The sequence below is a fragment of the Spermophilus citellus genome (assembly GCF_964194105.1).
Source record: "Spermophilus citellus genome assembly, chromosome: 9".
Taxonomy (NCBI): Eukaryota; Metazoa; Chordata; class Mammalia; order Rodentia; family Sciuridae; genus Spermophilus; species Spermophilus citellus.
The window spans coordinates 66,596,446-66,619,939 of NC_138191.1; the positions used below are offsets into that span (position 1 = coordinate 66,596,446).

The 23,494-nt window shown below is 37.3% G+C and overlaps 1 protein-coding gene across 2 annotated transcripts in view; it reads left to right on the forward strand.

Moving 5' to 3' along the window:
* The first annotated feature begins 14,497 nt into the window (after window positions 1–14,497).
* Window positions 14,498–23,494, forward strand: part of ZNHIT6 (zinc finger HIT-type containing 6) — a 72,689-nt gene continuing 63,692 nt past the window's right edge. For both annotated transcript variants that reach the window (XM_081306565.1, XM_081306566.1), the window contains exons 1-4: window positions 14,498–15,296; window positions 16,389–16,454; window positions 16,546–16,652; window positions 16,747–16,832. In XM_081306565.1, the coding sequence (XP_081162691.1) occupies window positions 14,626–15,296; window positions 16,389–16,454; window positions 16,546–16,652; window positions 16,747–16,832 (930 nt within the window). In that variant the 5' untranslated portion in view covers window positions 14,498–14,625. The remainder of the gene's footprint in view (window positions 15,297–16,388; window positions 16,455–16,545; window positions 16,653–16,746; window positions 16,833–23,494) is intronic.

The following is a 23,494-nucleotide window of genomic DNA, read 5'->3' on the forward strand; positions in this document are numbered from 1 at the left end:
TGAACCGCCGCCGGCAGTCGCCGGACAGCCACTGCCCACACGTTGCAGCGAACGTGGGAGCAGGCGCTGCCTGCCTGGGCCCCCACCATCCCGGCGCTGTAAGCCGCCGACGGCCGCGGCCGGATGGCCGCGGCCCACACGTTGCAGCAAGCTTGGAAGCGGGCGCTGCCTGCCTGCGCCCACGCCGGCCTGGCTCTGTGAACCGCCGCCGGCCGCTGCCCACACGTAGCAGCAAACTTAGGAATGGGCGCTGCCAGCCTGGGCCCACGCCAGCCCGGCTCTGTAAGCCGCCGCCGCGCTGCCGGACGGCCATGGCCCACACGTTGCAGCGAGCTTGGGAGCGGGCGCTGCCTGCCTGGGCCCACGCCAGCCCGGCTCTGTGAATCACCGCCGGCAGCTGCCCACACATTGCAGCGAGCTTGGGAGCGGGCGCTGCCTGCCTGGGCCCACGCCGGCCCGGCTCTGTGAACCGCCGCCGGCAGCTGCCCACACGTTGCAACGAGCTTAGGAGCGGGCGCTGCCTGCCTGGCCGGCCCGGCGCTGTGAGTGGCTATCAGCTGCCGCCAAACGCCCAGTGCCCACACGTTGCAGCGAACGTGGGGACGGAAGCTGCCTGCCTGGGCCCCCGCCCATCTGGCTCTGTGAACCGCCACCGGCCGCTGCCAAGCGGCCACTGCCCACACGTTGCAGTGAGTGTGGGAGCTGGCGCTGCCTGCCCGGCCCCTGCTGACTCGGCTCTGTGAACCGCCTCTGGCGGTTCGAAGCTGCAAACGACCACCCCCAACTGCCAGCCGGGCGCTGCAAACGACCCCGACGGGTTCTGCGAAAGGCCCCGCCCTCACGGCTAACAGCAGGAGTGCAGACCCGCCCAGTCTGGGAGGAAGAACTACTGCACAGTGGTTGACTCCCGCCTACTGAGAGGAGAAACTTGGCCTGGTGGGCATAGCTCCATCTACTGGAAGAACAGTTAATCGAACTCTAGGACTGCATTTATAAATTTTTTTTTGCTGTCTTTTAAAATGTTTTTTTAATCCATTTTATTTTATTTTATTTTATTCTATTTTTTAATTTCATTTTTCATTTCTATTATTATTATTTTTCTTTAAATTCTTTTTCATTTTCTATTTTTTTCTCTTTCCTTCTTTTCTTCTGTCTTTACATTTCTTTTCAATTTTCTTATTCCCCTTTCCTTGAATTCTACCTGCTTACTCTCATTCTCTTTAGTGACTTCCTCCCTTCCCTTCTAATACCTTTCCTCCCAAGCATCAAATAAATTTATAGGAGTAAACAGTAACTCAGCAGTCAAACAGAACAAGAAGCAACATGAGCAGCATGAAAAAGCAAGGAAGAAAAGGAGTGCAAACAATGCAGGGCAGCCTAAATATTCAGGAGGATATAGAGTCATCAGAAAAATGGTCATATAAAGAACTCAAGGAACACCTTAGGCAGATGGAACAGAACCTTAAAGAGGATACGAGACAGCAAATTCAAGCAGCGAAAGAACACATTGAGACTGAATTACATAAACAGATAAAAGAAGAAGTTAAGCATCTTTATCAGGAGATAGATATTATAAAAAAGAATCAAACAATAATCTTAGAAATGAAGGAAATTATAAACCAAATTAAAAACTCAAATGAGAGTATCACTAATAGAGTGGAGCAAGTAGAAGCCAGAACATCAGATAATGAAGACAAAATATATCATCTTGAAAAGAGTCTAGCAAACTCAGATAGGCTGGTTAAAAATCACGAGAGAAACATCCAAGAGATATGTGATAACATAAAAAAACCAAATTTAAGAGTCATCAGGATAGAGGAAGGGATAGAGATTCAAACCAAGGGAATGAGTAACCTGCTAAATGAAATAATTACAGAAAACTTCCCAGAAATAAAAAAGGAAACAGATATTCAAATTGTAGATGCATACAGGACACCGAGCACACAAAATCACAGTAGACCAACGCCAAGACACATTGTTATGAAGATATCCAATATAGAAACAAAGAGAAAATATTAAAAGCTACAAGAGAAAAGAGGCAGATTACATTCAGGGGTAAACCAATAAGAAGATCCTGGAACAACATATTTCAAACACTGAAAGACAATGGATGCCAACCAAGAATTCTGTATCCAGCAAAATTAAGCTTCAGGTACGACAACAAAATAAAAATCTTTCATGGTAAACAAAAGCTAAAAGAATTTGCAGCCAGAAAACCAGCATTGCAAAGCATCTTGAACAAAACACTACACGAGGAAGAAATGAATAACAATAACCAAAGCCAACAATGGGAAGTACCTCAGTAAGGACAGACGGTGGGGGGAAAGCTAACCATGGAGAAACAAACTAAATTTAAAAAAAAAGAGAGAGATAAATAATCAAACATGGCTGGAAGTACAAAACATACATCAATAGTAACTCTAAACGTTAATGGTTTAAAATCTCCAATAAAGTGACATAGGCTGGTACCATGGATTAAAAAAAACAAATCCAACAATATGCTGCCTCCAGGAGACACATCTCACTGGAAAAGACGTACACAGGCTGAAGGTGAAAGGTTGGGAAAAAATATACCACGCACACGGTCCTCGCAAGCAAGCAGGGGTGGCCATCCTCATATCGAATAAAATCGACTTCAAGGCTAAATTAATCCAAAGGGATAAGGAAGGACATTATATACTGTTAAAAGGAACCATTCACCAACAAGATATAACAATTATCAATATTTATGCACCAAATAATGGTGCTGCGACGTTCATAAAACAAATTCTCCTCAAGTTCAAGAATCAAATAGACCACAACAAAATAATTATGGGTGACTTCAACACACCTCTCTCACCATTGGACAGATCCTCCAAACAAAAGTTGAATAAAGAAACTATAGAGGGGCTGGGGATGTGGCTCAGGCGGTAACGCGCTCGCCTGGCATGCGTGCGGCCCAGGTTCGATCCTCAGCACCACATACCAACAAAGATATTGTGTCCGCCGAGAACTAAGAAATAAATATTAAAAAAATTCTCTCTCTCTCTCTCTCTTTCTCTCTCTCTCTCTCCCCTCTCTCACACTCTCTTTAAAAAAAAAAGAAAGAAACTATAGAACTCAATATCACAATCAATAACCTAGACTTAACTGACATATATAGAATATATCAACCATCTTCAAGTGGATATACATTTTTCTCAGCAGCACATGGATCCGTCTCAAAAATAGACCATATATTATGCCATAGGGCAACCCTTAGTAAATATAAAGGGGTGGAGATAATACCATGCACTTTATCCGATCATAGTGGAATGAAACTGGAAATCAATGATAAAAGAAGGAAGGGAAAATCCTATATCACATGGAAAATGAACAATATGTTACTGAATGATCAATGGGTTACAGAAGACATAAAGGAGGAAATCAAAAAATTCTTAGAGACAAATGACAATACAGACACAACATATCGGAATCTATGGGACACAATGAAAGCAGTTTTAAGAGGGAAATTCATCGCCTGGAGGTCATTCCTCAAAAAAAAGAAAAACCAACAAATAAATGAGCTCACACTTCATCTCAAACCCCTAGAAAAGGAAGAACAAAACAACAACAAATGCAGCAGAAGGCAAGAAATAATTAAAATCAGAGGAGAAATCAACAAAATTGAAACAAAAGAAACTATTGAAAAAATTAACAAAACTAAAAGTTGGTTCTTCGAAAAAATAAATAAGATTGACAGACCCTTAGCCATGCTAATGAAGAGAAGAAGAGAGAGAACTCAAATCACTAACATATGAGATGAAAAAGGCAATATCACAACAGATGCTACAGAAATACAGAAGACAATTTGAAATTATTTTGAAAACCTATATTCCTATAAAATAGAGGATAGTGAAGACATCGATAAATTTCTTAAGACATATGATTTGCCTAGACTGAGTCAGGAGGATACACACAATTTGAACAGACCAATATCAATGGATGAAATAGAAGAAGCAATCAAAAACTACCAACCAAGAAAAGCCCAGGACCGGATGGGTATACAGCGGAGTTTTACAAAACCTTTAAAGAAGAATTAATACCAATACTTTTCAAGTTATTTCAGGAAATAGAAAAAGAGGGAGCCCTTCCAAACTCATTCTATGAGGCCAACATAACCCTGATTCTGAAACCAGACAAAGACACCTCAAAGAAAGAAAACTACAGACCAATATCTCTGATGAACCTAGATGCAAAAATCCTCAATAAAATACTGGCGAATCGGATACAACGGCACATTAAAAAAATGGTGCACCATGACCAAGTAGGTTTCATCCCTGGGATGCAAGGATGGTTCAATATACGGAAATCAATAAATGTTATCCACCACATCAATAGACTTAAAGATAAGAACCATATGATCATCTCAATAGACACAGAAAAAGCATTCGACAAAGTACAGCATCCCTTTAAGTTCAAAACGTTAGAAAAACTAGGGATAACAGGAACTTACCTCAACATTGTAAAAGCTATCTATGCAAAGCCTCAGGCTAGCATCATTCTGAATGGAGAAAAATTGAAGGCATTCCCTCTAAAATCTGGAACAAGACAGGGATGCCCTGTATCACCACTTCTATTCAATATAGTTGTTGAAACACTGGCCAGAGCAATTAGACGAAAGAAATTAAAGGCATAAAAATTGGAAAAGAAGAACTTAAATTATCACTATTTACGGATGACATGATTCTATACCTAGAAGACCCAAAAGGGTCTACAAAAATACTACTAGAACTAATAAATGAATTCAGCAAAGTGGCAGGATATAAAATCAACACGCATAAATCAAAGGCATTTCTATATATCAGCGACAAACTTCTGAAATGAAAATGAGGAAAAACACTCCATTCACAATATCCTCAAAAAAAATAAAATACTTGGGAATCAACCTAACAAAAGAGGTGAAAGATTTATACAATGAAAACTACAGAACCCTAAAGAGAGAAGTAGAAGAAGATCTTAGAAGATGGAAAAATATACCCTGTTCATGGATAGGCAGAACTAACATCATCAAAATGGCGATATTACCAAAAGTTCTCTATAGGTTTAATGCAATGCCGATCAAAATCCCAATGGCATTTCTTGTAGAAATAGATAAAGCAATCATGAAATTCATATGGAAAAATAAAAGACCCAGAAGAGCAAAAGCAATACTAAGCAGGAAGTGTGAATCAGGTGGTATTGCGATACCAGACTTCAAACTATATTACAGAGCAATAGTAACAAAAACAGCATGGTACTGGTACCAAAACAGGAGGGTGGACCAGTGGTACAGAATAGAGGACACAGAGACTAATCTACAAAGTTACAACTATCTTATATTTGATAAAGGGGCTAAAAGCATTCAATGGAGGAAGGATAGCATCTTCAACAAATGGTGTTGGGAAAACTGGAAATCCATATGCAACAAAATGAAACTAAATCCTCTCCTCTCACCATGCACAAAAGTTAACTCCAAATGGATCAAGGAGCTTGATATCAAATCAGAGACTCTGCATCTGATAGAAGAAAAAGTTGGCTATGATCTACATATTGTAGGGTCGGGCTCCAAATTCCTTAATAGGACACCCATAGCACAAGAGTTAATAACAAGAATCAACAATTGGGACTTACTTAAACTAAAAAGTTTTTTCACAGCAAGAGAAACAATAAGAGAGGTAAATAGGGAGCCTACATCATGGGAACAAATTTTTACTCCTCACCCTTCAGATAGAGCCCTAATATCCAGAGTATACAAAGAACTCAAAAAATTAGACAACAACATAACAAATAACCCAATCAACAAATGGGCCAAGGACCTCAACAGACACTTCTCAGAGGAGGACATACAATCAATCAACAAGTACATGAAAAAATGCTCACCATCTCTAGCAGTCAGAGAAATGCAAATCAAAACCACTCTAAGATACCATCTCACTCCAGTAAGATTGGCAGCCATTATGAAGTCAAACAACAACAAATGCTGGAGAGGATGTGGGGAAAATGGTACTCTTGTACATTGCTGGTGGGACTGCAAATTGGTTCGGCCATTTTGGAAAGCAGTATGGAGATTCCTGGGAAAGCTGGGAATGGAACCACCATTTGACCCAGCTATTGCCCTTCTCGGACTATTCCCTGAAGACCTTAAAAGAGCATACTACAGGGATACTGCCACATCAATGTTCATAGCAGCACAATTCACAATAGCTAGACTGTGGAAACAACCCAGATGCCCTTCAATGGATGAATGGATTTTAAAAATGTGGCATCTATACACCATGGAGTATTACGCAGCACTAAAAAATGACAAAATCATGGAATTCGCAGGGAAATGGATGGCACTGGAGCAGATTATGCTACGTGAAGCTAGCCAATCCCTAAAAAACAAATGCCAAATGTCTTCTTTGATATAATGAGAGCAACTAAGAATAGAGCAGGGAGGAAGAGCAGGAGGAAAAGATTAACATTAAACAGAGACATGAGATGGGAGGGAAAGGGAGAGAAAAGGGAAATTGCATGGAAATGGAGGGAGACCCTCATTGCTATACAAAATTACATATAAGAGGCTGTGAGGGGAATGGGAAAATAAACAAGGAGAGAAATGAATTACAGTAGATGGGGTAGATAGAGAAGATGGGAGGGGAGGGGAGGGGGGATAGTATAGGATAGGAAAGGTAGCAGAATAGAACAGTTACTAGTATGGCATTATGTAAAAATGTGGATGTGTAACTGATATGATTTTGCAATCTGTGTTTGGGGCAAAAATGGGAGTTCATAACTCACTTGAAGCTTATGTATGAAATATGATATGTCAAGAGCTTTGTAATGTTTTGAACAACCAATAAAAAAATAAATAAATAAATTTGAAAGAATAAGTAGGAAAAAAAACAAATATTTCTAATAAATATATAGATATAGATGAAACTTCTAAAAAGATTTTTATTCATTGAATCTAATTATGTACATATAATAAAATAAGTGAGTTTCGTAAGGTAGTAGGACATAAAATCAATATACAAAAATCAATTGTATTTCTATATGTAAGCAATGAAATATTCAAAATGAAATTAAATAAGCTTTTCAAAATCACATCAAAAAGAATAAAACTTGGGCTAGGGATGTAGCTCAGTGGTAGAGCACTTGACTTGCCTAGTATGTGTTGGGCTGGGGTTCAATCCCCTATTCCACAAAACGAATGAATGAATGAATGAATAAAATAAAAATTGAACTTAAGCAAAAGACATGGAAAAGCTTATACACTGAAAGCTACAAAATTCTCTCATATTTTCTCGTTCTCTCTTTCTCTCTCTCTCTCTCTCTCTCTCTCTCTCTCTCTCTCTCTCTCTAGTACTAGGGATTGAACCCAAGTGCACTTTACCCCTGAGCTACATCCCCAGAGCTTCTTATTTTCTGTTTTGAGACAGGACCTCACTAAGTTGCCCAAGCTAGTCTCAAACTTACAATCCTCCAGAGTAGCTGGAATTTCGATTGTGCCCCAACACTGCAAAGTATTATCAACTAAAATTAAAGACAATATAAATAACTAGTTGACATTCTGTTTTTATTGATTCTAAGACACAGTATTAAATTGCCATTTCTCCCCAAATTGATGTACATACAACCCCAATCAAAATTCCAGCCAGCTCTTTTGTGGAAATGGACAAGCTGACCTTAACATTCATAGATGTATGCAAAGGGCCTCAAATAGCCAACACAGTTTTCAAGAAGAGCAAAGAAGTGCCCTCCAAGGTCAACTAGAACTCAGGAAAAGACAACAACCTTTTATGGGCCCTGCAACTCCAGTAAATCACTCAACCTCCAGATTAGGGGATTGAAAGGACCTTAGAGAACAGGAAGCCAACCAGTGTACATTCTGCAAACAGGAGGGTCATTGGAAAGGTAAATGTTTCTGAAGCTTTCAAAAAAAGTCATGTATGGTCAGCAAAACTCTGACCAATCCTTGCAGGTTATACAACTGGTAAAGGAAGGCTAAAGGAACCAAGAAGCTTCTTACATGTTACCAAAAGTGATCCCTGAAGAGTTTCAGCTGACCCTAAAAGAAGATAAGAAGAAGTCAATTTTGACCAACTTAGTCTTAAACACCTGGCAGGAGAGTATGACTAAAGTCATACAAAGACATTTAAAAGGAAAGACAATGTTTTTTTTTTAATGTAACTTAAGATGTACACTTGTGTCAGCCCTACCAAAGTAAGTAAAGCTGGAGGCTATACTGAAAGGGTTCTTCTGTGGGAGTGCCTAATAATAATCACCACAAAGAACTCTATAGTCACAAGTTTTTCCTAAGTAAATTTGAGTCTGATCTCATAGGCCTACAAAATCTTCCTAACCTCCTACATCGATAAATTTGATCTGTTTTTCACTGATATGATTATAAGTTACTATCTTCATTGTTTTCAGAGACTGGCTGAAATACTAATTGCCTTTGTGCTAATTGTTTACAAAAATGTAATGCCTTGCTTCTTTGTTTATTGTTGTCTTAGCAAGATCCCTGCCTTACATATGCCATGTCCAGTTACCCACCAACTGCAACCATGGCTCTCTGAACTGCCCTGATGCTGAATACCCTTAACTATTTATGCCTATCTGTCACAGAATGAGGACTTCAGTTTACTTCCCCCAACTTTGCCCTCTCTCAGAAAGAAGCAGTTTGGAGATGTCATCGTTCATTTTTCCATAGAAATGGAATGTAGAAATTGACAGTGGGAAAATGTAACAGTGCTTAATGCTTTGAATACAACCATTGCTTCTCTGCCAAAACAAAACAAAAATAAACAAAGTAAAGAAGGACTTACATGACCCAGTTACTGTAGGGGCTAAAGGTGTAGCCCGGTGATAGATTGCTTGCCTGGCATCTGCAAGGCCCTGGGACTAATTCTCAGCATAGCAAAGAAAAAAGAAAAAAAAAAAGGAAAAATGTTACAATGATCAAGGGAGTGTATACTGGTCTAAAGCATAAAGATATACATACAGATAAATTAAATTGGATATAAAGTCCAGAAATCCTTGTATTTATTGTCAGCTTGTATTTGTTGACATTTTTAAAATGCCAAGGCAATTCAAGGGGAAAAATAATCCTTTCAACAATGGTGTTTACACAATAAGATATGCATACATAGAAAAGAACTTAAGCCATTACTTTTCACTCTATCCAAAAATCAACTCTAAATGAATCCTATACCTAAATAAGCTAAAACAAACCAAGCTAAAGTGATAAAACTTGTAGGAAATACAGGGTAATATCTTTGAAACCTCATACTATGCAAAAATTTATTAGTATTAACCAAAAAGTACAATTCACTAAAAAGATCGATGTTATATTTGATTGAAATATATAACACTTTTGCTCTTTAAAAGACACAACCAAAAAAATGAAAAACGTGCCACCGACTTGGAGAAAATATTTACAAACCACACAATGACTTGGCATTAATCATCTATTACTGTGTAGCAATGACCCAGAACCTTAGCAGTTTAAAGCTGAAATCTGGTTGCAGCTGCTAGCCACAGCTGCTGTCATGTCAAAGCAGGACTAGGACTACAGAATCTTCCAAGGTCACTCACAGGCTTCAGTTTCTTGTAAGTTGTTAGCTAGTTGTAGTATTTACTGGAGCTGCTGTAGCAAAGTGACAAAGACTGAATGGCTTAAGGCAAAAAAAATATATATATATTTTTTTTCCTCACATTTCCAGAAGGTAGAAGTCCAAAAGCAAGGTACCAGCAAGTTTTTGTTTTTTCCTGAGGCCTTTCTTGTTGGTGAGTAAATGACTGCCTTCTCACCGTGTCTTCACATTCTATTTTTCTATGTGCATTCATTACTAGTGTCTCTTTTTTATGTCCAAATTTCTTCTTCTTTTAAGAACATCAGTCAGACTGGATGAAAATACACTCTAAGTGCCCCATTTTAACTTAACCATCCGTTTTATTTACCTTATCTCCAAATTCTGACATATTGGAGTTAGGGCTTCAACATATGAAACTTTAGGGGATTCAACTGAGCCTGTAACAGCCAGAGTCTCCAGCTTCACATGGATCTCTCTAAAGAGCTACTCACAACATGGCAGCTTGCTTCACCCAGAGTGAGGAATCTAAGAGAAAGAACAAATAAGCAATTGTGAAAGACATAAATCCTAGCCTTTTTTCAAACCTAATTTCAGAATGCCATAGTTCGGATCTGAACTATCCCAAAGGCCCATATGATGAAACCTTTTTTCCTCAACTTAGTGCTACTGGACAGTTATGGAAACCTTTAAAAGGTGAGGTTTACTGGGAGCTTTAGGTCATTAGAAATGTGTTCTTGAAGGGGATTATGGGACACTGGACCCTTCCTCTCTCTTTCACTTCCCAGCCTCCATTAGCTGAGCAGCTTCCTCTGCCATGTGCTCTCACTATGATATGCTGCCTCATCAAGGCTCAAAAGCAATGGGTCAACTGCCCATGGGCTGAAATCTTTAAAATAAATCGTTTCTATTTTTAAGTGAGCCAAAATAAAACTTTCCTATTTTTAACTTGATTATCTTAGGCATTCGTTACATCAACAGAAAGCTTACAATTATGGTTTGGACCTTTAAAGACACCTGAAAAGTTCATGTGGTAGGTGAAAGGCCAAGGTTCGTCGTTGGAGATTAAAATGCACACACACAGACAGCAGTGACAAAGATGAAGCACTTTACTGCAAGCTGGTGCTAGTTTATATAGAAAGTGAGAGTTAGTTATCTTAAACCAGGAAGCTCCCGGGGCCAATCATAGTACAGGTCAGGTCATCACCTACGGTGCACACATGTCCGCCCTGCATAAGATTCATGGGGGGCACGAACTGTCCACGAGAATGGAAGACGGGAGGGCCAATTAGAAGGTTTTCAAAACAACTTGTTATCCGCCCACTGGCAACTTGCTCGCCGCCATGTTGCATTAGGGGCTCCTTATCTGAAAGGCCTGGGAGTTCTAGCCACCCACTGGCGATTTGCCCGCTGCCATGTCTGAAATGCCTGGGGAGTTCTCAGGGAGACTCCCAACAGTAGGCAATGAGAAATGCTCAGAGAAATGTTTAGATTGTGACGAATGTAACCTCATCAGTGAATTAATCCATTTAATGGATTAATAATTTGAATGGACTACTGAGTGGTAACTGGAGGCAAGCGGGTATGGCTGAAGGCAATAGTTCAATGGGGGTGTGCCTTTGAACTATATCTTGTCTCTGCCTCTCTACTCCCCTCCCTCCATTCTCTCCTTACCTCCCTCTCACCCCTTTGTAGAAGCCATGAACTGAGCAGCTTTCTCTGAAATACTGTTACCTTTGAGATATACAGTTGAAGTTTAGGTCCTGGGTGTCCTGAACAAAGAATTGAACGAGACACACAGAAGTAACAGATGGAGTACAGATTTATTGAAGGTGAAGATAACACTCCACTAGGTAGAACAGAGTGGGCTGAGAGAGAGAGGCGCTCAAGGACCCAATGCCTTCAAATTCAGGTCTTATATTCTAAACTGTGGGGTGTTCTTGTCCCTATACATACCTGATTGAAGATCTTACCCCATTTTCTCCCATTGGTTATCTTATGATCCCAATTTCCCCCCATTGATTACTTTAGAAAACATTATTAAAATACTGCCCACTTTACTTCCATTGGTCATTTTAAAATTTGAACTCTGGTGGGAGTTGTCATGTGATAAATCCTCAGTGGAACTGTGGTAATGGGATTGATTAAAACAGGGACAGAACTCGCCTCCTTGTCTTGTCCTCTATCGGCTTCTTTCTAGTACTCCATCTCTACCATCTTGGTGTCCCTGAACTCCTACATAATAATACCCTTCCTTCATGAGATTCTGCCTCACTTTGGGCCCAGAGCAATGGAGTCAGCTGACCATGTGCTGAGACCACTGAAACCATGAGCCCAAACCATAAGCCTTTTCTTCTCTAAGTTGTTTTTGTCAGGTATTTTGGTCACAGTGACCAAAGGCTGACTAACACACACAAGTAACATAATGTTCTATTCTATGTTATCAGTAACAGACTAATTCTGGAATAAAGTAGTAACATTCTACACATTGATATGAGTAGCCTCTTGAGATCTTGGAGAACATATTGTTATCTGTCTACCACAAATCTGTATACATAATATATGGAGACTACTATAATTTGATAATAAAGAGACAAGTGAATTAAAATGGGCAAAATATTTCAATAAACATTTCACTAAAGGAAATACACAAATGGTCAGTTAGCATATAAAATGATGTCAACAACACTTAAGGAATGAAAACTGAATTAACAATGAGATACCACTACATACCCATAATAAAAAAAAATAGTGCCAAGTGTTGACAAAGATACAGAGAAACTGGAACTCTCAACCAGTGGAAATGTAAAATGGTATAGCCACTTTAAAAAAACAATATGGCCATTTCTTAAAAATTAAACCTAAACTTATCATATGACCAACTGCCAGGTATCTATTCAAGGAAAATAAAAATATCCAGATAAAAAGTTGTATATTAATATGGAAACAGTATTAATTATTCATAATATCTGGAAACCTCCAAATGCCCATCAACTAGTACATGAATGAATAAATGTGGTACATTCCTATAGTGGAATATTATTCATCAATATAAAAGGAACAAACTACTAATACATGCTACACCAGGAATGCTTTCTCTATTTTAAACTCTTTTCCTAATGTAAAGAGTAATCCAGCTTGAAGACCTATACATGGGCACATGTCTGTAATCACAGAGAATTGGAAGTCTGAGCCAAGAGAATTGAAAGCTTGAGAGCAACCTCAACAACTTAGAGATACCCTGTCTGAAAATTAAAAAAAAAAAATCCAAAGGTTGGGGATATAGTCAGTGGTAAAGTGTCCTCAATACAAAAAGGAAAAAAATATCCAGTCAAATTTTTCTTTGACTCCAAGGGCAACTGGCATCTTTAAGTATCCCAGCAAGAGACTAACTGATCATATGATTTCTCTGGAAACTTCCTCTTCACAACTTAAAAAGGGGAGTTTACTCAATTCGCTATATTTATTTTAATGTTTCTTTCAGGGCTATTCAATCAGTAGTGGCCCAACTAAGATTCCAAAATTACCTCAGGGTTAAGGATGTAGCTTGATGGTAGAGCTGTACACTTAGCAAGTGTGAGGTCTTGAGTTTGATTCCCCAACACTGCAGCAACAATTACTTCTCTTCCCCGTTCTTCTCATTGACTCAAAAATTCCATTCCCTAACCTATGTGTGAATAGCCTGCAAACTAACAAGACCTGAAGGGTTAGCACAAAAGCCATTTCTTTGAAATTTCCTCACACAGGGAGGAAAAGTATTTATCTTTTTTATATTTTATCGATTCTTTTTAGTTAAGTAAAACATTAGGATACATTTTTGACATATCACAAAAGCATGGCATACAATTTGCTCTAATTCTGTCCCCAGCACTTCAACAATCCCTACTTTCCCCTGCTCTCCTCCTTCTACTGATTTTTCTGCAATTTATTTATAACTTCTGTGTGTGTGTGTGTGTGTGTGTGTATCTTGAGAGACATTAAGTGAAAATTAATGTCTGATTAATTTAGTGCCTAATGCTCAAAACATAGTAATAATTTTTAAAAATTCTTGAAACTGATGCAAGGGTAGTGTTTATTTTTGAAAGTGCATGTTATGTTTAGATCTATTCCCGTGCATTGAACTTTTGCCCCAGTCTTTAAATAGAGTTATATATTAAGAATATGTATTCTAAGAGTCTTGTAGAATGCTAAGTATGTAGAACAAGCTGATACAGGCTATTGTTGATTGAGTTGAAAGAATAAAAGTCAATACCCCTTTCCTACCTGAAACCTAACGGATTCCCTGAAGTCACAGCCACTAGATACTGACTTTGTGTGAGTCACCCCGAGCTTCGTGATTTCATGTAATCTTTGCAATAACATTAAGAGGTTTGTAATATCCCATCCCTAGTGTATAGGTGAAAAAATTGAAGCTTGGAGACACATGACATCAATTGCGTCCTCCATTCTCAAACAAGATCAGTTTTAGCTCGGTGTGGTGGCACACGCCTCATCCCGGCAGCTTGGGAGGCTGAGGCAGGAGAAGTGCACGTTCAGACTAGCTCAGAAACTTAACCGGGCCCTAAGCAACTTAGCAAGTCCCTGCCTCAAAAATAATAATAATTAAAAGGGCTAGGATGTGGCTCCGTGGTTAAGTATCCCTGGGTTCAATCCTTGGTACCAAAAAAAAAAAAAAAAAGATAAGGATTACAGATTAGGGTGGGTCTTCCCATTGTAAGATTTAAGAGTTTCAGCTTTCTTTGTAAACACCGCACCGCCAGAAGAAGCCTCCTCAGGCAAGGGTGAAGTGGGATTAACAGTGGGAGTGGCTTTACAAGATTTTCTTAAGGGATGGGTCTGGACCGCCGCTAGGCCGTAAAGAACTCAACAGGTCGTGAAGTGTCGTGGCGCGGAAGCTTTGCTTCACGGCAGTCCCGGCCAGCAAGCCAGGCTTCATTCGCAGCTTCCGACTTCTTTTCTCCACATGTGTGGGGCTGTTGTAGTTCTGCCCAGTAATTCTTGCTGGTAGCGTGGTGCGGCTACATCGAACAACAGAGTGGCAGCGTAGCTGATGGAGTTTGCCGTTGAAGCTGAAGAGACTTCGGGAGGAGTTCTCCAGAGGGTAGCTGAGGGGGTGCGCCTGAGTCCCGAGTCCGGTAGGGAGGGAGTCAGGGACTTAGCAGGGATGGAGGAGGCCAGTGGTGGAGAGAAGGGGAAAGGATTTACAGGAAGGAAGAAGACAGAGAATGCAAAAGAAGGAAGTGGGCAAAAAGCAGAGGAGATGCGAATGGACTTAACAATTGTAAAGCAGGAAGTCATGGACTGGTCGGATACAGAAGGCGGCTTGTTGAATGGCCAGTGGGTAAAGCAGGAGGTGGAGGATGGACCTGAGGTGAAGGATGAGAAAACTGGCATATTAGAGGTGAAGCAGGAAGTGGATAATAGTAGTTTGGTGGTAAAAGAAGAGCAGGTGGATGAACTAGGGGTAAAGGAAGAGAAGGTGAAGGTGAAGGAAGAAGTAATGGACTGGCCAGAAGTGAAGGAAGAGAAGGAGGATTACTTGGAGATAAAACAGGAGGTATTTGTTGGTCAGGATATAAAAGAGGAGGAGATGATGGATGGAGCCTGTGTAAAAGAAGAGAAGGATTTCATGAAGAAAAAAATGATGGAAGACACAAAAGTGAAAGAAGAGCCTGAGATCAGTCCCCCATTGGGCTGCAAGAGGAAACTGGCCATGTCAAGGTAGGGCAGGGAGAAATTCCCCTGGGTGATTAAAGCTGTGGAGTCCTCCGTTTAGTGATGGGAACCACACTAACAGTAGGTGAAATGTGAAAAATAGGCACAAATTTGAGTCCCTAGACTCAGAGTGATGTTGTGCAAAAAGGGTTAGAGAAGGGAAGGGTATTTTGAGATAACAAATTCAGTGAAAATATGTGAAGTGGTAATTTTCAGGAAGTACTGGTCAAGTTAGGAACTGAAAATTCTGAAGACTCTTTGGAATCAGTATCTGACTAACTTTTATATACTTTAGACCCAGTAGTCTTTTGAATCAGGATATAGATGAGAGAAAGTCTTATAAAACCAACATTGACAAAGTGGGTTGAATTAAAATTTAACAAAAATGCTCTTGAAGTCAAATGTGAAACTTGTGTATGGGTACTTTGAATATTGCTTTTGTTTTTAGTGTGTGATCATGTGACAACATAGAAAATCAAATTGTGGTCAGATTCTTGAGACTATTACTATCTAGAACATGGGTAAATCATACAGAAGTAACAGTAATTTGATTGTCAGTATTCCAAGATCCTAGAAGAGCAGTTGAGGACAGATGATGGGTAATAGTATTTCTAGATAATTGTGATGCTCATTCTCAGTTAGGTGTAGAGCTATGAGAAAAAGAAATTACTAATACTCTCTTTAAATATGGCTGGCTTTTATACTATTTTTTTTTCTGGTGTGTATACTTTTAAAATATCAGCATAGCTCAGACTTCTAGATACAGTCACACAGTTTTTACCAGATTACCCAGAATACAAGTCACAAATAACAGCAAATGATCTCATTTCCTGATAAAAGTACAGAAAAAATGTCTGATTTAAAAAAATTAATGTTTTCTTAGCAATAACATTTACTACATTATAAATGTAGTCATTTGGAGATGATTTCAAGGAGAAATTTCAGTATTTGAGAGCTGTTAAATATTTTATCATTGCTTGCACATACTTTATTCACTGAGACTACCTACCTAAATTGTGACAAGTCATTGAATCAGCAAAATTTATAAATAGATAAGTAGAATTAATTTTTGATAATGTTATGTGTGGGCTTTTGTAGGTGTGAAACTTGTGGTACAGAAGAAGCAAAGTACAGATGTCCACGTTGTATGCGATACTCCTGCAGGTATATGTGTGTATATATATAACTTCTTACCTTATTACCTGTATCTGTATGCTTCTCCAAAATATAAGTTTTTGTTTCTTTGTTTCTTCAGTTTGCCCTGTGTAAAGAAACACAAAGCAGAACTGACCTGTAATGGAGTTCGAAATAAAACTGCTTTTGTTTCAATACAACAGTTTACTGAAATGAATCTCCTAAGTGGTAAGCCATCTTATACATAGTTCCTGGATATTGTTATATGTTCCTGGATATTGGTGTATGTCACTTGTTTATTTTTCTATCCTGAAATTTTTAGATTACCGATTCTTAGAAGATGTGGCAAGAACAGCAGACCATATTTCTAGAGATGTTTTCTTGAAAAGACCAATAAGCAATAAACATGTAAGTATTCTTCTAACTCCTTATAGGAGTTAACTTAACAATTCCTTCCAATCAATAAAGACCTGCATCAGGAACAAAGTTGGTGTGTTTGGGAATTGGCAGAGTGACTAAATCATAATGAGGAAGAGAATGTTGAACATGAGGTTAGAGAAAGGGGTAAAGGTTCCCAAGTGAATTCAAACTAAAAAATAGAAACCATAGAAGGGTTTTGAACACATTTACTTTTTGAAAGATCACTCGTGCTGCTATGTGCACTTAAGGGTTAAGAGTGGGAGAATGGAAGCAGGGAGACCATTTATAAAGTTATGTGATATCCACATGAGAGATGATGGTGGCTTGGGTCACGATGTTAGAATTAATTAGGAGGTGATTAGACTCTAGTTTTGATTGAAGAGCTGAGAGGATTTGCTGTTCGAACACACATAATTTTCATGCTTGCATCCCTTTTTCATTCCTTAAGCACGATACAAAACTAAGGCTTTCATATTTGAAATATTTTGCAACTGGTATCTCAGAAATTTTTTGATATTTTGATTAAGTCACAGATTTATGTTCAGTTTTTAGAGGCCATTTTAATATTGAAGTTGCAAAATTTAAATACCCTTTTATTTGTTTTTATTTTTATGTGGTGCTGGGGTTAAAAACCTCACTTTATTGGTATTATAGGTACACATAATACATTACACATGTCAGAAATAAAGTTAACATGCATCAACTCATTTTTCCTCAAGCTTAATTAAGCATAATTAAAATTCTACTTAAAGAGAAATTACTTTTTATTGTAAAATACAGCATGCATGTAAAAATGTTAATAAAATGGAAATATAGTATAATGGTTAATTATATCGTGAATACCTATATAATTACTACCCAGATCTAGAATTAGAACATTACCAGCTTCACAGAAATTCCCTGCCACCCTCTTATGCCTTACCGTGATCTGTTGTCTTTTCTGCATAGTTTCTGTCTTGTTACAGTACCATAGTTTATCCATTCTCTTGTTCTTGACTTTGGGTAGTCTGTAATAACCAAAAAAAAAAAAAAAAAAAAGCTACTTTTAATATTTTTATGTGTTGTGTTTATGTATTGTGGTATGGTAGAAACAGTGCTACTCTTCACACTTCTGATGTGCTTTGTGTATGCACATGTTTTTGTAGGGTTTATACTTGAGAGTAGAATTGGTTTGCTGTAATTCATATCTTCAGTTTAACTAGATGTGATTGGAACTTTTTTTAAAGTAGTTATACCAGTTTTCATTCCCACCAGTTATTTGTAAATATACCTGTTGTCTCTAATACTTACTTGATTTGGTCAGACTTTTAAAATTTTTGTCAATCTGTTGGCTGTGTATGATCTCTATTGTGTTTTTACATTTGTAATTCACTGATTTCTGTTGAGATGTAAATACCTTTTTGGACATGTGGATTTCCTCTTTTGTGTAGTGACTGTTCAAGTCTTGTTGATTTTTTTCATTGTTTTACTTTCTTTTTCTTACTGGTTTATAAGAATTCTTTGTATTTCTTAGATGCTAATCAATAATTGATTGTTATAAATACCATTAATTTTATGGCTTATCTTTTCATTTGATAGTGTCCCTTGTGTGCCATCGTGGCCATTGAACCCAGGGAGCTCTGCCACTGAGCTACATCTCCTTCTCTTCACAGCCCCCTGAGTAGCTGGAATTCCAGACATGTGCTACTGTGCACAGTTTTATTTTTTATTTTGAGACAGAATCTGGCCAAGTTGTCCAGGCCAGCTTTGAACTTGGGACTTTCCTGCCTCAACCTTCCAAGTAGCTGGGATTACAGGCTTTTGCCACCATACCCCACTATAGTGTCTTAATGTAGTCAAATTTACCACGTTTCCTTTATAGTTAGTAATTTTACATGTTCTAGAAAGAAAACCTTTCAGTTATGAAGATATTATCCCATGATTTTCTGAAAGCTTTATCATATTGCATTTCACAGTTTTGTCTTTAAACTACCTGGAATTGATTTTTAGCATCATGTAAAGTGAAGTCCTATTTAGCTTTTATATATGCGTAATCCAGTTTGCCTAGCACCATTTACTGGAAAATTCATCCTGTCTCTACTGCTTTACAGGACCAAATTTGTCACATCAGGCATCCATATATTGCTAGGGTCATTTTCTGGTCTGTCTATCCATCCTGTTGATGCTTGTCTATCCTGCACAAATATTATAAACTCAAATTATTGCAGTGGGTTTTTAATCAATTAAAGTAATTTTTAAATTGATACACAATTATTATTCATATTTATGGGGTAAGGTAATTAATGTACCCATTGTCTCAAACATTTATCATTCCTTTATGTTGGAGCCACTAGAAATTTTTCTTCTAGTTATTTTGAAATCTAAATAAATTATTGTTAATTATTACAATTCTATACTAATATTAAATATCAGCCTATTAATTCCACAGCCCCCCCCCTTCCTTCTTGAGAATTTTGATTTGAGTTGTATTTATTTCAGAGATCAGTTTGGAAGATTTAACTTCTTCACAACATTGAATCCTTAAACGTTTGCTTTTGTTGCTGTGTCTGCATAGAGTTTTCTTTAATATACCTATGTATAGATAATTTTTTCACTAGAGAACTAATACATTTTTTGTTAAATTTATTGCTGGTTATTTTATTGTTTATCTATTTGCAGTGCTAGGGATTGAATCTAGGGCCACTGCTTGCAAGGCAAGCACTCTACTATTGAGCTACATCCTCAGCCCTTTTGGTGCTATTTTAAACAGGATTTTTAATTTTTTATTTTCTCTTGACCAATACATAGAAATGAGATTTTTTGTTGTTTATTTTATATTGAGCAACAATATTAAAATTCAGTAAATTATTTACATATTCTTTGAAATTTTCTCTATAAACAATTCGTCACAGTTGTTGTTTTTTCTCCTAATCTGTCTCTCTTTCTTGCCTTATTGGAATATCTAAGACTTCCAATTCAATTTAAATACTAGTGATGATAGGAAATATCTATGTTGAAAGTCCTCTTAGACCACCTCAGGTTTGATGATTTGTGAGAAAGTTTCATAGGAATCAACATATAGTTGTACTTCAACCTAAAATGTATTGTGGTGAAAGTTAGCTTGGATTGTTCTTACTTTGTTCTTAGATGCACTGACTGATATTGGAATTATTTCTTCCCTGGGAATTTGATAAAAATTATTAGTAAACCAACATGGAGTTTGGACCATGAGATATATTCTTTCCTATTTTATGGGACTGTTCACGTTCTGTATTTGTTGTTGTTGTTTTTTAATTACATCTGTACTGAAGAAGTAGAGATTTTTTTTTCTTGTCATTATTCCCTAAACATTATCTCTTAACAAATATTTGCTTTGTATTAGGTAATTATAAGTAGCCTAGCAATGATTTTTAAGTAGATAGGCAGAATTGCAGAGGTTATAAACAGATACTATGCCATTTATATAAGGGATTTAAGCATCCTCATATTTTGGTGTTCATAAGAGTTCTAGAACCAGTTTTCCACAGATACTGAAGGACAAGTGTATGTCCTTTTTAGGTCAAGTTTGTTAAGTATGTTGTTCCGATTCCTTATAACCTTGATTTTTTTTCTTTCTTTATCTGCTTCTATTTGGTTTCTGAGAGAGTTATGTTATCATGTCCCAGTAAGTAAAGCCAAACAATCAATTTGTAGTTTCCCTTTGTTGTTCAGTTAGTTTTGCTCATATACTTTAAGACTAAAATATTAAATGCATCAGGAATTATTTCTTGGTGTAGTTAACCATTGGCATTTTGAGATATCCTTCTTTGTAGATTTTTGTGTACTTTGTTCAATATTAATAAAACTTTATTAGTTCTTTGCCAGTATTTGCATGGTGGAGTTTTCTTCCTTGCTATTACTTTCTACCTTTTTCTACTTTTATGTTTTGAATAGGTCTTTTGTTAAGTTCGTACCATAGTCATGTTCCAGTTTTTAGCTGATCTGCCGATGTGTAACGTTTAACTGAATCATTGTGTTCATTTTAATAAAATTGGTTACATATTATGCCTTAATTTGTCACTTTATTTGTGCTGTTTGTCCCATTTGTTTATATTGCCTTTGGACTGATTTTGTTTTTTTGTTTTGTTTTTTGTCTTTTTAGGCCATATGATTTCTGTCAAAACTACTTTATTCTTTTTTTAAAAATAACTTTTTTTTTTAAGTTAGTGTGTGCATTACAGGAAATAGAACAACACAAGCAAAGAATAAAGTCATCTAGTCACAAGCAGCTTAGTTGGACATGTCCTTCTAGGACCTGCATATATATATATATATATATATATATATATATATATATATATAGATATATATATCTATATAGATATATATATATATATATATGCAACATTTCATTTTGTGTAATTGAGATAATAGTGTGTTCGTGCTTTCCTGCACATCATGAATATTCACCAATTCAAATTCCAAAGCTACATGAGTATTTTTGATAACCTAGAGCACACTATAGCAACTCAGTCTGTTAGGAAAAAATTTAATCTTGTCTTTCCTGGGGACAAAAATTTCACTAAAGCCAGAAATGAAAACAGGCTTCTAGATAGACACATTGGCAGAGTTACAACTAAAATAATGCATTCCCTTAAAATTTAAAAACGAGACATAAAGCAACAGATACCAAATATAATGTTTCTAAGAGAGTTCATTATCAGGTTTCTACTACTAAAATAGTAGCAAGAAATCATCTTCCAAGTGAATTAAAAGTATTTCTACAATACAGTTTGAAAATGCACACACATCAGTAGTAGCTCACATCAAAATGTAAATCTTTGAACACTTGCTCCCATTTTTACCTGTGTGCTTCCTTCTGCCCCTCTGTTGCCAGCCTGATAAACAAGTTCTGATACTCACTGCCCAGAGTTAAAACAATTTCATGTCTAAGATGCATCTATCCTATCAGTTATGCCAAAAAGATGTAATTTACAAGTTGTCTAATTCACTAGCTCTTCTTTTTAATAATGCACTGTCAACCTCAGGACATCTAGAAAACTTAGATGTTATGAAATAAAGTATTAACTTTGTGCACAATAAGCATAAATTCTTTACCAAAAATGCAAGTATAAATCTGTGGTTATAATCTATAGCCATATATTCTTACAGAAATGGAGATACTAGCAAAGAGCCCTTCCCCTCACCATTCCAGTGACTAAAGAACTACTTCACTCTTGGTCCTGCAGCACTTGTTCCTGCAGCAAAATAGAGGGCATACACAGCATAAACAAATGGGCCAGGCTATATTCCAATAAAACTTTATATGTGAAAATTGGCAGCAGGCTGGATTGGGGTCAGGGCACCATTTAGCCCTGTACTGGCTTGTTTTATTGTTTTCGGGTATCTAAATTGTCTTTTTTTAAAAAATCCCTATGTAGTAATTACTATTTTATCAGTCAGTGTTTGTGTTATCTTCATGTTTTCCATTTTCTTTTGTCTTTATTCTTTCTATCATCATTTGACCTGTTCCAGTCAAATAATACAAGTCTCTTAGGATGGTCTTGGGGTAGACTTGTTTTCTGATCACCTGTGTCTATATTATTTTGACATTTTGCTTAATTTGAGTAGAGATTCATAGTAGATGATTGGCTTTTAATTCTGACCTTGCTGAGAAGGATATTGAAAAGAGAAACCTATATTTGTTAGAATTAATGAAGGAAACAATATCAGATTTACTGAAATGTTTTCATTGCTTTTCTTAACTCACTGAGTTTTCACTTTTCATTATATATTGGTCTATTTCCTGGTTTTTGTTAGCTCTTAAATGCTTTTAAGGTGATTTTTTAAAATATACTTATTTACATATATGTATTTCTCTTATTATCTGATATTCTTAGATGTTTTCAATGGGAAAGTTTGTCCTTATAATATCACATTACTAAAGCCATGGTTGCCTAAGTTATAAACTTATACATAATTTCTTAAGTCATTTTATTGCTTTGCCAGTAATAGCTGATTCTTCCTTTCCATGTTTCCCTTGGCTTATGACTTGATTATCTAATTTTACATTGCAAATTCTAGATCCCCATTCACTTAGCCAAAAATATATATTTTGTTTTTTCTTTGAATGATCTTTTGTCTTTTTTGACTTAATAGAGACATGATAATATTACTATCTTTGCAACTCTCCAAAATTGCCTAGCTCTGCTTAACCAACCCAGGTAATCCATGGAGTAACACATGTTAGAGCCAGATGTTTTCATATTGCCATTTGGTACTGCCCACAACAGTGGCTACTTTAACTAGGCCTTATGCTAGGCAGTGCCTTGATTTCTCCCTTGAGTGGGCTACCTGTCTAGTAAACAAAATCAGGTGTATTCAACTAACTATGGTGCAAAACCATCGGTGAAAGAAAAAGCTATAGGCGGGGATATAGTTCAATGGTAGAGCACCTGCCTAGCACACATGAGACCCTGGGTTTAATCTCCAGCACTGCAAAACAATAAAAATCTCTGAAATTCTTCCTTTGGCTTATAGAACATATACGTTTGAATACAGGTTCTGCTACTTTGAGATAGTTGCATGAGGTTGGAATCTCATTAATTCTTAACTGCTAAAATGAGGGTCATAATAGTACCTATCTCTTAGTGGTTGTAGAGATTTTGTTTAACATCTTTCCATGAAACATG